This window comes from Callorhinus ursinus, unplaced genomic scaffold, assembly GCF_003265705.2.
Source record: "Callorhinus ursinus isolate GAN/ISIS: 27379988/994484 unplaced genomic scaffold, GSC_fseal_2.0 scaffold10, whole genome shotgun sequence".
In the NCBI taxonomy this organism is placed as follows: Eukaryota; Metazoa; Chordata; class Mammalia; order Carnivora; family Otariidae; genus Callorhinus; species Callorhinus ursinus.
In genome coordinates this window covers 80,022,763-80,040,389 of record NW_027397072.1, presented here as the reverse complement: position 1 = coordinate 80,040,389, position 17,627 = coordinate 80,022,763, and the positions used below count along the sequence as shown (strand labels likewise).

The following is a 17,627-nucleotide window of genomic DNA, read 5'->3' as shown; positions in this document are numbered from 1 at the left end:
AAAAAGATTGAAGTCATACCATGCATCTTTTCTTACCACAACACTATGAAACTAGAAATCAACCACAAGAAAAAATCTAGAGAGAGCACAAATACAAGGAGGTTAAATAGCATGCTACTAAACAATGAATGGGTCAACCAAGAAATCAAAGAAGAAATAAAAAATTACATGAAAATGAAAACAATGGTGCAAAACTTTTGGGATGCAGCAAAAGTGGTTCTAAGAAGGAATTTTATAGCAATTCAGGCCTACCTCAAGAAGCAAGAAAAATCACAAATAAACAACATAATCTTATACCTAAAGGAGCTAGAAAAAGAACAAACAAAGCCAAAACCAGCAGAAGGAAGGAAATAATAAAGATTAGGACAGAAATAAATGATTCAGAAACTAAAAAACAATAGAACACATCAATGAAACCAGGAACTGATTCCTTGAATAGATCAACAAAATTGATAAACATCTAGCCAGACTCATCAAAAAGAAAGAGAGAGAGAGAGAGGACCCAATAAACAAAATCATAAATGAAAGAGAAATAGCAATAGATACCACAGAAATACAAAGTATTATAAGAGAATATTATGAAAAATTATATGCCAATAAATTGGACAACATAGGAGAAATACGTAAATTCCTGGAAACCTATAACTTACCAAAACTGAAGTAGGAAGAAATAGAACATTTGAGCTTGGGGCTCAGACCTTCAGAGACCACTCTTCTCTGAGCCCGCCGCTGTTAAATAAACCTCCTATCCTCCAAGATCTCCGGGTGCTGCTTGGTTCTTCCGTCGGGTGATCCAGGCCAGGTTCCATAATAATGGTAACTATCCAAACTCAGGCTTATGTCCCACATCTAGCAGGTTAATTCTTCAAGAGAACATGACCTGGCTACTCTCATATCCCCAGAGTGCCTGGCAAAAAAGAAGTCACATACTAGATGTTGTCTGACATGATCATATACAAACAGCAGACTGGAAACAACCAGAAATTCTTAAGCAAAGCAAGTGAGAAAATGGCTGTATCCTAGGCCCCGATAGTATCTTTGCGAACATTTCCTAATAAAATCAATATGAGGTTTTTTGTGGTGCTTTTTAATATAATAGCTGTGTTTGCCATTGGGGCAAAGTGAAAAATGATTGTTCGCGAACAAATGCCTCTTTAAGACAGTTTGAAAATTGTCAGTAAAATAAAAGCACCTAAGAATATGCTTAGCCTGAAATGTATAAGATCAGCATAAAAAAGTTAAAATAAAACTCTAACGATTCCTGAAGAGCAACGCCCCCATTAATGAAAACCCTAGAGCTCTATTAAAGAATAATTCAAAAAGAATTTGAATAAATTGAAGCCTATACTTTGTTCCTCAAGAGGATGACTCAACATTATAAATATGTTAATTCTTTTTATATTAATCTACAAATCTGTAATTTCAACAATACCAAAAAAAATGAAGAGAACATGAATAAATAATTCTAAAGTTCATGTGGAAGAGTGAATGTTTAAGAGTAGCCAAGATTATTCTGCCAAAGAATATTGATTTGGGAAGTGGGGTGGCAAGAAGCAGTATTAAAGCACACAGCCACAATGATTAAAGTGGTGTTACACTGGGATGCAAGTAAGCAGATTATAATAGCACCTGATGGAGAGACTAGAGATGAGTGAGCATATATAGCAATGCGGTGTATTATAAGGAGGCATTGCACGTCAGGCAAAGAGTACTGCACATCATTCAGTTCTGGATCAATTGGTAGGCTGTGTGGGGGAGGGGGAATGTTAGAGTCCCTACCTCATATCTTACATTAAAATAAATTGCAGATGTTAAATGTAAAAAGCAGTATCAAATAAGTACTAGAAGAAAATACAGTATTTGATCTTGGGTTGGGGAAACTATACTAAGCATGCAAGAAAAGGAGGCAAAAAACCTGGATAGATTTGATTAATAAGATTTTGAATTTCCCTCAAATACTCTAAATATGATTCAAAGGCAATTGACAAATCAGATTTGGAACCAGTGTGACAAAAGAATTAGCCTCATAGATACTTAAATTACTTATAAATCATTCAAAGAAAGGGAAACATTCCAACAAAATGGACAAAAAACATGAATAGGCCAGGTAATTTCTAAAAGAACAATTACAAGAACAATATGGCTAACGAACACATTTTTTTGAACCCTCAAAAATGCAAATTAATGAAATTCCATTTGAAATCCAACAAATTGGCAAAGATTAAATAAAATAATAGAACTCAGTGTTGGTAGAGACAGTAGGAATAAGCCCCTGAAAGTGTTACTAGCAAGACAGCAAGAAGTTAGAGGGTAAAGGAAGCAGCACACTTCCTTGGATTAGAAATTCCATAGTTAGGATTTAGCTAAGGAAACAAGAAGGTAAATGAGATGCTATCTACAAATATATCAACTTATTTATTTTAAAGATTTTATTTTTAAGTAATCTCCACAGCCAACATGGGGCTTGAACTCTCAACCCCAAGATCAAGAGTCCGCTCCACTGGCTGAGCCAGCCAGGCATCCCTATATCCGCTTTTTTATATCCATGAAAAACCTGACTATCAGTGAGGTGTTAGTTAAAGGAGTCACAGCATACTCACATGATTAATACAATGCAGCCATTAAATGTTATAGAGGAATACTTAATGACACACAACTATGTAACATTATTTAAATAATAAAGAACTTCCTAGAACTGCAAGCTCCTAATTATGTTTTAAAAAAGAAATACAGTATAGTAATATATATGTACTGAACAAAGGGGAATGATAACAAATGTTAAAGCTCCTAGCTCTGGGCAGTGGGATTACAGATGAATTTAATTTTCTTATTGCTTAACTGTATTCGCCAAATTTTCTACCACAAAAATAGGTTGTAATCAGAACCACCTACACCTTTATCATTATTATACATTTAGAAAGTTATGAAGAACATCTCTGACTGTACTGTGTGTTTAAATGAAGATTACACAATGGGACTTAAAAATATGAAGGAGAATAAATGTGAAGGGGCCATAGAACCAGAACCAATGACCAGTGATAATTTCTTTGCCACTCCTGGCCTCCAGCAGTTGAAAAAAAATGGTGCCGACTACATGGATTCTCCCTTGGCACCTACATTCTGCACTCCTGGTTTGGAAATTCCTTCTACAAAGAACAGTATAGCTTTGGGGTCCACAAATTACCCATTATCAAAAACAAATAGTTCATCAAATGATTTGGAAATGAAAGACTGTTCATCACTAGTTTTAAATTCAGACAGGTGTTTTGAGAGTTTTGTGGATCCCTCTTCTCCTGTAATTTCTTATGAGAATCTGTTGAGAACACCTACACCTCCAGAAGTGACTACCATTCCAGAAGATATTCTCCAGATTTTATCAAAATACAACTCAAACCTAGCAACTCCAGTAGCAGTGAAAGCCGTGCCACCCAGCAAAGTGTTCCTCACTGAATACGAAGGACCGAACATCTGAGGTGTTGGCAACAAAGAAAATTGGTGAAGAAATTCTAGTGGATCCACCCACTGTAGAAACTGAACAGAAAGATGAAAGCAGAGCTGGACTTACTTTGTTATTCACATTGCCCTACATCTTCCCCCTTTTCAAAAACCAACCCATATTAAAGATGAACATGGACCCTGGTGTCAAAAAAAAAAAAAATAGAACATTTGAACAGACTGATTACCAGCAATGAAATTGAATCAGACAGTCTCTTTAACAAATGGTGTTGGGAAAACTGGACAGCTACATACAGAAGAATGAAACTGGACCACTTTCTTACACCATACACAAAAATAAACTCCAAATAGAGTAAAGACCTAAATGTGAGACCTGAAATCATGAAATTCTTAGAAGAGAGCACAGGCAGTAATTTCTCTGATATCAGCCATAGCAATGCTTTTTTTAAAATTTTATTTATTTATTTTTAAGATTTTATTTATTTATTTGACATAGAGAGAGATAGCGAGAGCAGGAACACAAGCAGGGGGAGTGGGAGAGGGAGAAGCAGGCTTCCCGCTAAGCAGGGAGACTGACGCGGGGCTCGATCCCAGGACCCCGGGATCATGACCTGAGCTGAAGGCAGACACTTAATGGCTGAGCCACCCAGGCACCCCACAATGTTTTTTTTTTTAAGATATATTTCCTGAGACAAGGGAAATAAAAGCAAAAATAAACTATTGGGACTACATCAAAATAAAGTTTCTGCACAGTGAAGGAAATAACAAAACCAAAAGGCTATCTACTGAATGAAAGAAGATACTTACAAATGACATATCTGATACAGGGTTAGTATCCAAAATATATGAAGAACTTATGCAACTCAATCGAAAACCAAATAATCCAATTAGAAAATGGGCAGAAGACATGAACAGAAATTTCTCCAAAAAAAGACATCCAGGTGTCCAACAGACACATGAAAAATGCTCAACATCACTCATCATCAGGGAAATGCAAAACAACAATACAATGAGATACCACCTCATACCTGTCAAAATGGCTGAAATCAACAACACAAGAAAGAACAGGTGTTGGTGAGGATGTGGAGAAAAAGGAACCCTTGTGCACTGCTGGTGTCAATGCAAACTGGTGTAACCACTGTGGAAAACAGTATGGAGTTTGCTGAAAAAGTTAAAAATAGAACTATCCTACAATCCAGTAATTGCACTACTGGGCATTTACCCCCAAAATACAAAAATACTAATACAAAGGGATACCTTCCCTCCTATGTTTATTGCAACATTATTTACAATAGCCAAACTATGGAAGCATCCAGGTGTCCATAAATAGATAAATAGATAAATAGATAAAGGAAAGGTGATATAGGGGCACCTGGGTGGCTCAGTCAGTTGAGCATCTGCCTTAGGCTCAGGTCATAATCCTATGGTCCTGGGATTGAGCCCATGTTGGGCTCTCTGCTCAGCAGGGAATCTACTTCTCTCTCCTTCTGCCTCTTCCCCTGCTTGTGCTCTCTCTCATTCTTGCTCTCAGATAAATAAATAAAATCTTTAAAAAAAAAAAAGGAAAGGTAATATATAGATACAACTGAATATTACTCAGTCAAGAAAAAAAGAATGAAATCTTGGATGGAGCTAGAGAGTATAATGCTAGGCAAAATAAGTCAGTCAGAGAAAGACAAATATCATATGATTTCACTCATATGTGGAATTTAAGAAACAAAATAAATGAGCAAAGGAAAAGGACAGAGAGAAAGAGAGAGACAAACCAAGAAACAGACTCTTAATTATAGAGAACAAATTGATGGTCATCAGAGGGGAGGACGGTAGGGAGATGGGTGAATAGGAGATGGGGATTAAAGAGTACACTTATCATGGTGAGCACTGAATAATGTATAGAACTGTTGAATCACCATATTGTGCACCTGAAACCAATATAACAGTTATATGACAGTTCTCTCAATGCAGAAAATTATCTCTAATTTTGTGTTTAAACAATGGGTTTGATTTTATACAAGCATTTTGAAGCCTGCTTTCTCTCATTAAGAGTATTGCACAGAACTTTCTTATGTCAATGGACTTCATGCACTTTGTGACATTTAATGGCTGTCTACTTGTTGATCTATGACTTCCCATAATATATTAAAGTAATGCCTTCTTGATGACCATTTAGGTTGTCAGAATCACCTTTTCATCCATTAAACACTGTACGGACAAAACACATCTTAAAAGAAGCACGCAGTTCAAAGCTTCCTTTGAAGTTCTGTACTGCTTTTTTAAGAAGGGATTTTCATTCTTATTTTGAGCCCAATAAAATGCTCTCTGTGGAAGTTTTGGAAATAGTAACAGTATAAGGAGACCAAAGAAACAGTTAAAGTACTCATATGATCCTGTCTCCTGGGAACAACATCCTATTCTTAATATTTGCAATATTTTCTCCTGGTCATTTTTCTTTTTTTTCTTTTTAAAGATTTTATTTATTTGACAGAAAGATAGGGAGCACAAGTAGGCAGAGAGACAGGCAGAGGGAGAGGGAGAAACAGGCTGAGCAGGGAGCCCGATGCGGGGCTCAATCCCAGGACCCTGGGATCATGACCTGAGCCGAAGGCAGCCGCTTAACCAACTGATCCACCCAGGCACCCCTCCTGGTCATTTTTCTAAGCATTTTAAATTTTGAGGACATACTGTATAATTTTGGTTTTATTTTTTAATTTATGCTTTTATTTTATTGTGTATCATCTCATAAGCTTTTGTCTATGTCTTAAAAAATCCTTTGTAAGTCTCATTTCTAATAAGCGCGTAACATTCCATTAAGGGGCAAAAAAAAAACCCAAAACTCTGAAAATTAAAAAATTCACTGGATAGGAAAAAATGTAGATTAGATTCTGCAAAAGAAAAGATTAGGGAATGGGGCGCCTGGGTGACTCAGTCATTAAGCGTCTGCCTTTGGCTCAGATCATGATCCCAGGGTCCTGGGATCGAGCCCCACGTGGGGCTCCCTGCTCTGCGGGAAGCCTGCTTCTGCCTCCCCAACTCCACCTGCTTGTGTTCCCTCACCCGCTGTGTCTCTTTCTGTCAAATAAATAAATAAAATCTTTAAAAAAAAAGATTAGTGAACATGAAGACATAGCAATAAATTGTAATAGTATCCAAAATGTATATATAGTGTCCAAAAAACTATCCAAAATGAAGCACAGAGATACAAAAGATTAAAATAAATGAACAGGGCCTCAGTGACCCATGGGACAATATCAAATTGTCTTTTTTAAGTCTTTCTCCAAAAGGAGAAAAGGAGGGACAGAAACATATATTTGAAGGAATAATGGCCCCCAAATTCCCCAGTTTGATCTAAACTATATATATTCATTGAGTCTAAGAAGCTCAATGAACCCAAAAAGTGAAAACAGCCCCCCAAAACACATTAAGACACATCAAATTCGTGAAAATAGTGTTAAACAGAAAACCTTAAGAATGATCAGAAGAAAAAAGACATATTACCTAAAGAGCAACAAAGAATAATCAGAGACTTCTTATCAGAAACTATGCAAGCCAGAGCAATGGAAAACATCTTTAAATTGCTGAAAGTAAATTTCAACTTAAAATTCTGTGATCACCAAAAATAATTAAAGGCAAAATGAAGATTTTTTTTTTCAGAATAGCACAAAAGGTGGTGTGGAGAGTGGAAGTATGTTGTAAGTTTCTTACCTTATTATTGAGGTTGTATAATAATCTGCTATAGGTTAACATAGCAACCAGTGTGAACATTTTCAAATGTAAGTCAAATCATATTAACCCTCTGCTTAAAACCCTCCAATGGCATCCCTCTTCACTCAAAGTGAAAGCTAAAGTCTACAACATCCTGTGAGGTTGGGTATAATCTGAAACTACCCCCAATTCCCACTACCACTGTGACCTCAATTAATAATACATTGGCAGAAATTCATATTTATGACTCTTCTTTCTTTTATAAAGTTTCATCATAATTCATGATTATCTTTTCTTTGGAAATTATGAAATATTCTTTTTAAGATTTAAGGCACATGCCAAATAATACCAGTTTCTTTTTCCTTGTCTATAATTCACTCTAACATAACAAAGAATGTCTTGCAAGTTCCCATCACTCCCACTTTGCCAAATCATCCCTTCCTCCTAGAATTGAGGTCAGAGCAGAAGTTCCTGCTTGTTGCCTTAATTTTCAAAATGATTTTTAAAAAATGGAAACAAAATACCTTAAAATCACATTCTACTTGAGCAGACTTCAGCAGCTGCCAATATATTGCACTCCTGTGATAATTTTGAGTTGTCCTAATTTTACAACCTGTATTAGGCAATTATAATCTATCTGGGCATCTTTTCGTGTATCTATTTGCCATCAATATATCTTCTGTAGTTAAGTGACTGTTCAAATCTTTGGCCTAATTTTTAAGTCAGTTATGTTTTCCTATTATTGAGTTTCCAGTGTTCTTTATATATGCTTGATACAAGTCCTTGATCAGATACATGATTTACAAATATTTCTTCAAGTGTGGGCATATCTTTTTTTATTAAATTCAAGTTAGTTAACATATAGCACAGTATTGGTTTCAGGAAGTATAGGGCATATCTTAACAGTCTCTTGTGAAGAATAGAAGTTCTCAATTTTCATACATCCAATTTATCAACTCATCAATGCCGCAAACCACCAGGCACACTGTATTTTGTATTTTTATAATTTATATTTTGGTTTATTATTCATTGCAGTGAGGGAGAATACTTACCATGGGGAACCATGGGAAGTCTTGGTGAGAGGATGTTAGAAAACCTATTATGGGGTTTGGGCTTTGGTAGGTACAAGTTTATAATTGGGTTCTTACTGAATCTTATTTAAAAGGAGAGCAAACCAGAATGAGGATGAAGCTGCACTTGCTAAAGAAGTGTAATTATTCATTTTAGATGGGAGAAGGGAATGTTCAATATTTTGTGGGTTGTATAGTGACCTTTTTTTTTTTTAAAGATTTATTTATTTATTTGAGAGAGTGTGTGCAAGCATGCATGTGCGAACGGGGGGAGGGGCAGAGGGAGAGAGATAGAGAATCCTTAAGCAGACTCCCCGCTAAGCACAGAGCTCCACTCAGGGCTTAATCCCCAGACCCTGAGATTATGACCTGACCCAAAATCAAGAGCTGGCTGCCCAATGGACTGAGCCACCCAGGCAACCCAATAGTGACCTTGTTTTTGTCTCACTTTATCGTGGTGTCAGGGTGACTTGGTCTGATGTCGGTGTTTTATGAGATGGTTTATGCCTGACAGGAGAGCAACATTAACTAGTTGTGAGCATCAGGCTAGCTTTGAAATAACACTGAGGCCTTGCTGTAAGTGTCAGACCAGTTCCCAGATGTAAGAAGCTCCTTTTTTCTTTTTTTCTCTTATGGATCATGATTTTGCTGTTAAATATAATACCCAGGGTCACAAAGGTTCTCTCCTATGCATTTTTTCCCCTTGAAGTTCTATAGTTTCACTTTTAGGTCAATCATCTTTGAGTTTGTTTTCATATACAATGCTAGGTAGAGATAAAAGTTTTTTCCTTCTCCTTTTTCTCCCCCTTCCTCCTTCTTTTCCTCCTTTTTGCCTATAGATACCCAATTAGTCCAGCTTTATTTACTGAAAAGACTATCCTTTCTTTACTGAATAGGCTTTGTCAGGAATCAGTTGCCAATATACATGTGTGGGTTTGTTTTTGGAATCTCTTATTCCATGGATCTACTTGTTTATTATTTTTTTTTAAGATTTTATTTACTTAAGAGATAGAATGAGATAGAGAGAGAGCATGAGGGGGGGAGGGTCAGAGGGAGAAGCAGACTCCCCGCTGAGCAGGGAGCCCGATGTGGGACTCGATCCTGGGACTCCAGGATCATGATCTGAGCCGAAGGCAGTCACCCAACCAACTGAGCCACCCAGGCGCCCTCTACTTGTTTATTTTTGACACCAAAACCACAGTCTTGATTACCATAGCTTAATAATGAGCCTTGAAGACTCTGTTATTTTTTTAAAAAGTCATTTTTGATATTTTAGGTACTGTGCATTTTCATGTGAGTTTCAGAGTTAGCTTGCTAATTTCTACAAAAAGGCATGCTGGGATTTTGATTGAGATAGATTTGAATTCGTAGATCAATTTGGGGATAATTGACATCTTAACAATACTGATTCTTCAAAATATAGGAAGCAAAAACTGATAAAAATGTAAGGTGAAATAAATTAATAATTATAGTTGGATATTTCAATATCCTTCTCCCAACAATGAGTAAAACATGTATACTGAAAATCAGTAAGGATATAGAAGACTTGACCAATATTACCAACCAGCTTGACCTGATTAACATTTATAGAACATTCCACCCAGCAACAGAATACACATTCTTTTCAAGTGCACGTGGACCATTTGCTAATATACTACATATTTGAACCATAAAACAAGTCTCAATAAATTTTAAGAGATTCAAGAAGTCATACAAGGTAGGTTCTCTCACTTCAGTGGATTGAAAATAGGGATCAATAGTAGAAAATCCTCAAATATTTGGAAACTAACACACCTCTAAGTAACCTATGGAATGAATAATTGGATTTCTATATACTAGCAACAAGTGGAAATTGAAATTTAAAAACAATTCTATTTACACTATTACAAAAATTATGTAAAATTTAAGGATAAGTGTGAAAAAAAGTGTAAGACCTGTACACTAAAAACTAGAAAACATCGCTGAGAAAAATCAAAGAAGACCTAAGCAAATGGAAAGACGTGTTAATCTTTAGTGTCTCGTCTTTGCAGCACTAATTTAACTACTCAGCTTTTTCCACTGAGCTTTCTGGTTGTTGGTTGTGAATTTGTTGAATAAGCAACCTTCAAGTAAGTGAACTGTTACTGTATAAAGAAAGTAGATAAAAAAACCCAAAAGTGATTAAAAAGAGAGTTTGGAATAATTTAGTAGTGAGAAACACATCAAAACCTACTCTGATTATAACTGTTATCAGTCAAAATAGAGAGCCCTTCGCGCCCCGTGACCTGTGGAAATCATTCATGGGAAGGGCTGGCGGAGGAATGGGAGGTGGTGGGATGTTCTCTGCATTGATTATAGGACTAGGAGATTGGCCAAAGTTGTCTCTTTTTTCCCTTTGTGAATTAGTTTAATTTTTCTCTCCTCACCTATGGAGGAGGCATTTCCCCTTTCCCAAAACCAGGTTTAAGGTATTTCATATTTCCTTAGTCATCAGCTTTAATGTTAAGCCTCACAAATTTAGAATAAAGAAATTGCGACTTGACATAATGAACATACGGATTTTGGCATATTGCATTTTATTGCTTTCAAATACATAGAATTAAAAAAATGGAATAAACAATAGGCCATGTCTAGTGAAGAATTCTATAAACTGGTTAATGAGCACAGAAGGAACATTTAGTCCTTGCTCCTACACCAATGTAGCTTTTAACTCCCTCCTTCCAGCAACTTGTCTGCAGTACTCCACGTTAGGAGACATTTTTAAAAATTCTATTTCTGCTTTTCTAAATCCAAGGGCACAGTACAATTGTCCATTACTCAGATCCCTCCTCCTCCCAGCACCTAGCATGGGATTTCTTTACGTCATCTGTTTTTAAAACTACTGTTCTAAATCACAATTCGAAAATGTCTCAGTCTAAAATTTAGAGTTCCATTAGGAAGCTTCCTGGACATCTGTTCAGTGCCCACTTCAGGCTCTCCTGTCACCTAAGACAATTTCGTAAATCAAATTCACGACGTGCTTGGTAGCTGCCTCGGTTCCCTTTTTAACCACGGCCACAGGTTGTGCGGGCGGCCAGGCCTCCGGGAAAAGGCTGTAGCCGCGGAGGAGGAGAGCTGGGCGCCAGGCCCGCCGCGGACACCTGTTTCGGGCGCGGCCGCGGCGGCGAGAAGAGAGCGCGCAGCGAGGGGCGCGTGTAGGCGAACGCGCACGCACACGCGCGCCCGGCCGCCCCGGGACGAGGAGGGAGAGCGTTTGCAGGAGACGCGGACGTGGGGAGGGGGTCGCCACGTTCTTAGAGGCCGCCTGGGTTACATAAGCGAGCGGGGCGAGGAGGGGACTTCGCGAGCGCCGGGACTCAGGCCGTGCCCGCCCCGTCCCCGCCTCTGCCCGGGTGGGGTTGTGGCCCGGCGGGACCGGCCGCCCACGCCGCGCGGGGGACACCGCCCCAGCCTTGCGCCCGCCCTTGCCAGTGGTACCCGCGGCCCGGAGCGGCCGCCCCCAGACGCGCGGGGCTCTTGGCGGAGGCGGCGGCCGCGGTTCCGCCGCTGGGCCCCGGGCAGCGGAATATTCTCTCGCCTAGGCTTCTTCCGTCCGGGCCTACGGCGCCGCAGCCCCGTGGCTATGAGCCCCGAACCGGTCCCGCCGCCGCCGCCGCCGCCCCAATGCCCCGGCTGCGACTGCGGGGAGCCTTTCGCCAAGCGCTTGGAGAAGGGCGACGAGGCCTTCCGCGCTGGCGAGTATGAGATGGCAGCGGAGCTCTTCCGATCGATGCTGGCCGGGCTGGCGCAGCCCGACCGCGGCCTGTGCCTGCGGCTGGGGGACGCGCTGGCCCGCGCGGGCCGGCTCCCCGAGGCCCTGGGCGCGTTCCGCGGCGCCGCGCGGCTCGGAGCGCTGCGGCCGGACGAGCTGGGGGAGCTGGCGGGCAGCCTCGCGTGCGCCCTGGGCCAGCGCGAGTGGCGGCTGCCGGCTGGGAGGCCGGGCCGCGCCCCCGAGGAGCCGCGTGGGGAACAGCCGGCCTCGGCGCCCGTCGCGCCCGGTGACCTGCTGGGCTGTCCGCGCTGCCAGCGCCTGCTCCACAAGCCGGTGACCCTGCCGTGCGGGCTGACGGTGTGCAAGCGCTGCGTGGAGTCGGGGCCGGCCCGGCTGCAGGCTCGGCGAGTCAACGTGGTGCTGAGCGGCCTGCTGGAGAAGTGCTTCCCGGCCGAGTGCCGCGTGCGCAGGCTGGCTGGCCAGGCGCGGGGTCTGCAGCGCCAGCAGCAGCCCGAGGCCGCGCTGCTCAGGTGCGACCAGGCTCTGGATCTGGGTAAGTCGGCCTTGGGAGCTGGCCCGCCAGCCTTGCCTACCTGTCGAGCAGCAGGGGTGGACGTGGAGAGCTTTTTTCAGGCTTAGGGGTTATTTTCTTCCGAAGGTGGTAAGGTCAACCAGCAACCGGGGTGGCTGGTGTCAGGGGCCAGCTGCGCCCCACTGGTCCCGTCTTTCGCAGAATCTCCGCATCCTTCCTGAGTAGCTCTCTCTGTGAGGCCAAGACTGCCTTTCGCTCCCATCTCCGCTGTCTAGAAGTGGGAGGATGACCAAGTGTTTTTATTTGCCCTGCAGGAAAATGCAAATAACTAACACCCTAGAGGCGCACAAACGGAGTGCCTTGTGATGTGGCAGGATTTGCTCTGGGGGTTTCAGCTAAAGAATCCAGGAAGGATCCCCTTCCATTCTGCTTTTATTACTTGTACATTCTCTCTCAAAGGGCATTAGATGTTGTTATGGTGTGATTAGCTTATTAGTTATATTAACTAGTGTGTGTGTTTAATTTTTAAAATAACTAAAATCTGTGACCAGCACCAGGCTCTCTTTTACCCCCCCCACCTGTTAAGAATATGTAATTTAAAAGACCAAACTTCCTTTTGCTACAGGTTATGTATGATTTAAATCACTAGCCAAGAAGACTTGGTTTAATTTTTTGTTACTAAAAGAATCTTGTGTGCTGTAGTCATTATGCATTTTATTTTAAATTTAGAGTTAAGGTTTTCCCTTTTAGAGGGCGCACCTATATTTAAATTGAGGGATTCATTGTTGGAGTAGAGCAGTGAAATTGCGTTTTATATAACAAGTATTCTGTACCATTTTTGCAGACAATATATTCATACTTTAGCAGGCTGTATATTTTTGAATTTTCATCTATTTTGTTTATATGTAGCATGGAGCAGCACTGTCCAGTGGAAATACTGTGTAAGCCACATATGTAATTTTAAATTTCTGGTAGCCACATGTAAAAGGTGAGAAGAAGCAGATGAAATTTATCTTAATATTTTTTAAACCTATACATCCAATATATTATTTCAACATACCTTCAATGTAAAAAATGGAGATTTTACTAAAAAAATCAAGTGCATTGTGTATTTTACATGTACTGCCTATCCCAACTTGGATACAAAATTTTCATCAGAAATACTTCCTTTATATTTCAATTTCATAAAACTTAGAGTTGAAAAAGTAGATTGGCGTATTGAAATTGTTCCAAATTAAAAGTTTTCCACTAGTCAATAGAGTATTAGCTTTTAAATTTAAATTTCAATTAGTTAAAATTAAAAAGTCAGTATCTCGGTTCCTCTGTTGCTGCAGCCCCATTTCAGTTGCCCAGTAGCCACACGTATCTAGTGGCTACTGTCTTAGACAGTAGAAGTATAGAACTTTTAAAAACAGTTGTTGGGGAGCCTGGGTGACCCAGTCAGTTAAGCGTCTGACTCGATTTTGGCTCAGGTCATGATCCTAGGGTCCTGAGATCAAGTCCAGTGGCAGGCTCTCTGCTTAGTGGGGAGTCTGCTTCTCTCTCTCTGTCCCCCCCGCCCCTCTCCCCTCCGGCCCCTTCCCCTGCCCATGCTCTCTCTAAAATAAATAAATCTTAAAAATAAATAAAAACAGCTGCTGGAAATGAAGATCACAATACAAACTGTTGGAGAAGATGGAGATGAGAACTATCATATGCTGCAGATGAGTCTGCAAATTATACACCTGGAAAATTGTTTAGTAGTACCTGAAATGTTAAATATGACCTTTGGCTGAGCAGTTTCAATAAGGTTCACATATTGCACTGAAAGAATGTACACGAATATGCAAGTTTATATCCTTATGTAGAGATAGCCCTGAAGTGGAAGCAACCCACATCTCCAATAATGCAATGAGTGACTGAATTATGATGCCTTTTGGAATACTATACAGAAAGAAAGTAAACCAGCTACAGTTACTACAATGTGGACAAATCACAAACATAATGTTGGGTGAAAGAAACCAGACTCAAAAGCATTTTTACCGTGTGATTCTATTTATCTCTTAAATCCAAACAGGCAAAATTATATAGCATATTGTAAGTGAGGGCAGTGGTTACCTTTGGGAAAAAAAATATTAGCAGATTGAGTCCAGTGATACACTTAAAACACATCACGGTCAAGTAAAATGTTCATTTAATCCTTGTGTATCAACCAATGTAATTCACTACATCTACAGAATAGAGAAAAATCATATGACCACAATGAGATACCACCTCACACTTGTGAGAATGGCTAAAATTAACAACTCAGGAACCAGCAGATGTTGGTGAGGATGTAGAGAAAGGGGAACCCTCCTACACTGTTGGTGGGAATGCAAGCTGGTGCAGCCACTCTGGAAAACAGTATGGAGGTTCCTCAAAAAGTTAAAAATAGAGCTACCCTATGATCCAGCAATTGCACTACTAGGTATTTATCCAAAGGATACAAAAATAGTAATTCAAAGGGGGCACATGTGCCCCAATGTTTACAGCAGCAATGTCCACAATAGCCAAACTATGGAAAGAGCCCAGATGTCCATTGACAGATGAATGGATAAAGGCAACGGTATATATATGGTGGAATATTATTCAGCCATCAAAAAGAATGAAATCTTGCCATCTGTAATGACATGGATGGAAATAGAGGGTATTATGCTAAGCGAAATAAGTCACAGAAAGAAATACCATATGATTTCACTCGTGGAATTTAAGAAACAAAACAGATGAATACAGGGAAAGGGAAGGAAAAGTAAAATAAGATAAAAACGGGGAGGCAAACCATAAAAGACTCTTAACTATAGGAAACAAACAGGGTTGCTGGAGGGGAGGTGGGTAGGGGGAAGGGATAATTGAGGGATAGGCATTAAGGAAAGACCCTTGATGTAATGAGCACTGGGTGTTATATGCAAGTGAAATAATGACTAAATTCTGTCCTGAAACTAATAATATACTGTATGTTAACTAAATTGAATTTAAATTTACAAAATCTGTAGCAATCACCGTAATGATAAAATACTGAATGTTTTCCCACTGAAGGAAAAGCTGACAAGGGTGTTCACTGCCATCACTGCCATTTTGCACTGTATTAAGATTCTAGCTGATGCAACAAGGAGAAAAGAGGTATTGAGATTGGAAAAATAAAACATTATTTGTAGATGACATGTTGCAGTACATAGGAACTTCAGAGGAATATTTGAACTATTAGAAATTATAAGTGAATTATTAAGGTTGTTGACTATAAGGTTGACACAGAAAGATCAGTGATAATTATATATACTTAGTAAAAAACAAAATAGAAAACCCATTTATGTAACCAAAAAATTCTTCGGAGTAAATCTTGAAATACCTGAAAGTTGTTCAAGACCTCTATGCTGAAAATACAAAACATTTCTGCAAGAAATTAAATAAGCAGAAAGATGTATGATTTCCATGGATTGCAAAACTCAGTATTGATAAGATGTCAGTTCTGTGCATATTGAACTATAGATTCAGTGCATTCTCAGTCAAAATCTCAGCTAATGGTTTTGGTAGAAGTTGATGAATGGCCACACAATAATGAGGAAAAATAACAAAGCTGGAGAACTTATACTGCAAGACACTGAGGCTTAGTATAATACAGCTGTAGTAATTAGTACAGTTTTATTGGCCCAAGTATAGACATATAGAAAAGGACTCTCATGTATAGTCACTTGGTTTGTTACAAAGATGCCAATAGAGTTAAATGGGGGGAAAAAGTCTTTTAAATAGTCTAAGTCTGTTGCTCATCCATTTGGGAAAAAATGAACCTAGATGCCCATTGCACATCATACATGGAAATTATCAGAGATCTAAAAAAATCAATATTTTCATGAACTTAGGGGAGGTGATACTTTTTAAGACAAAAAGCATAACCATACAGGAAAAGATAGTTAAATTTGATTATTTTATTTTTTAAAAAAGATTTTTAAATTTATTTATTTGACAGACACAGCGAGAGAGGGAATACAAGCAGGGGGAGTGGGAGAGGGAGAAGCAGGCTTCCCGCTGAGCAGGGACCCCAATGCGGGGCTCAATCCCAGGACCCTGGGATCATGACCTGAGCCAAAGGCAGATGCTTAACGACTGAGCCACCCAGGTACCCCGATAAATTTGATTTAATTAAAATTAACTTCTGTTCCTCAGAGATCCCCCAGAGTGAAAAGATGATGGGTATTTGTAATACATATCTAGATGAGAATGTTGATTCAGAATATTGAAAAGGATGCCTATAGTTCAAGAACAAAAAAGGAAGTCTGTCTAAATAGGTAGAGTTGAACAGATGCTTTGTAAAACTAGGTATCAAAATGGGCAGTAAATATATGAAAGAGTGCCCAATGTAATTACTGATCAAATGCAAATTTAAACTAAAGATATTAAAGCATACCTGAAAACGAAAAAGAGTAACCATATCTAGCTTTGGCAAGTATTGGAAGCAATCGGAACTCTTACATTGCTGGTGAAAGCGCAAATTGGGGCAAGTTGAATATGTTTGGAAGTACCTACTAAAGCTAAATGTAAACATAACTTCTGGCACAGTATTTCCACTTTTGAGTATATGCCAAATGGAAATTAATGCTTATGCCCAAGAAAAGACATAGAAGAATCTTCATTGCAGCTTTATATATATATATATGTATATACATATATATATATATATATGTTTGCCAAAAACATTTGGATAACAACCTGTCAGTAGAATAAGTATTTAAATCAAGTCATACAGTGTATTATGCAGCAGGGTTTTTTTTAATTTTTATTTTATTATATTAGTCACTATACATTATATCATTAGTTTTTGATGTAATGTTCCATGATTCACTGTGTATAACACCCAGTACTCCATGCAGAACATGCCCTCCTTAATACCCATCACTGGGCTAACCCATCCCCCCATTCTCCTCCCCCCTAGAACCCTCAGTTTGTTTTTCAGAATCCATAGTCTTTCATGGTTCGTCTCCCCCTTTGATTCCCCCCCCTTCATTTTTTCCTTCCTACTATCTTGTTTCAGAGATACAGGTCTGTGATTCATCAGTCTTACACAATTCACAGCGCTTACCGTAGCACATACCCTCCCCAATGTCTATCACCCAGTCACCCCATC

At 39.5% G+C, this 17,627-nt stretch overlaps 1 protein-coding gene across 1 annotated transcript in view; it reads left to right on the top strand.

The window, feature by feature from the left end:
• Window positions 1-11,415: 11,415 nt before the first annotated feature.
• The window catches only part of LONRF2 (LON peptidase N-terminal domain and ring finger 2), a 44,917-nt gene continuing 38,705 nt past the window's right edge, over window positions 11,416-17,627 (top strand). Inside the window, exon 1 of the mRNA XM_073897855.1 lies at window positions 11,416-12,511. Within this exon, the coding sequence (XP_073753956.1) occupies window positions 11,830-12,511 (682 nt within the window). The 5' untranslated portion in view covers window positions 11,416-11,829. The remainder of the gene's footprint in view (window positions 12,512-17,627) is intronic.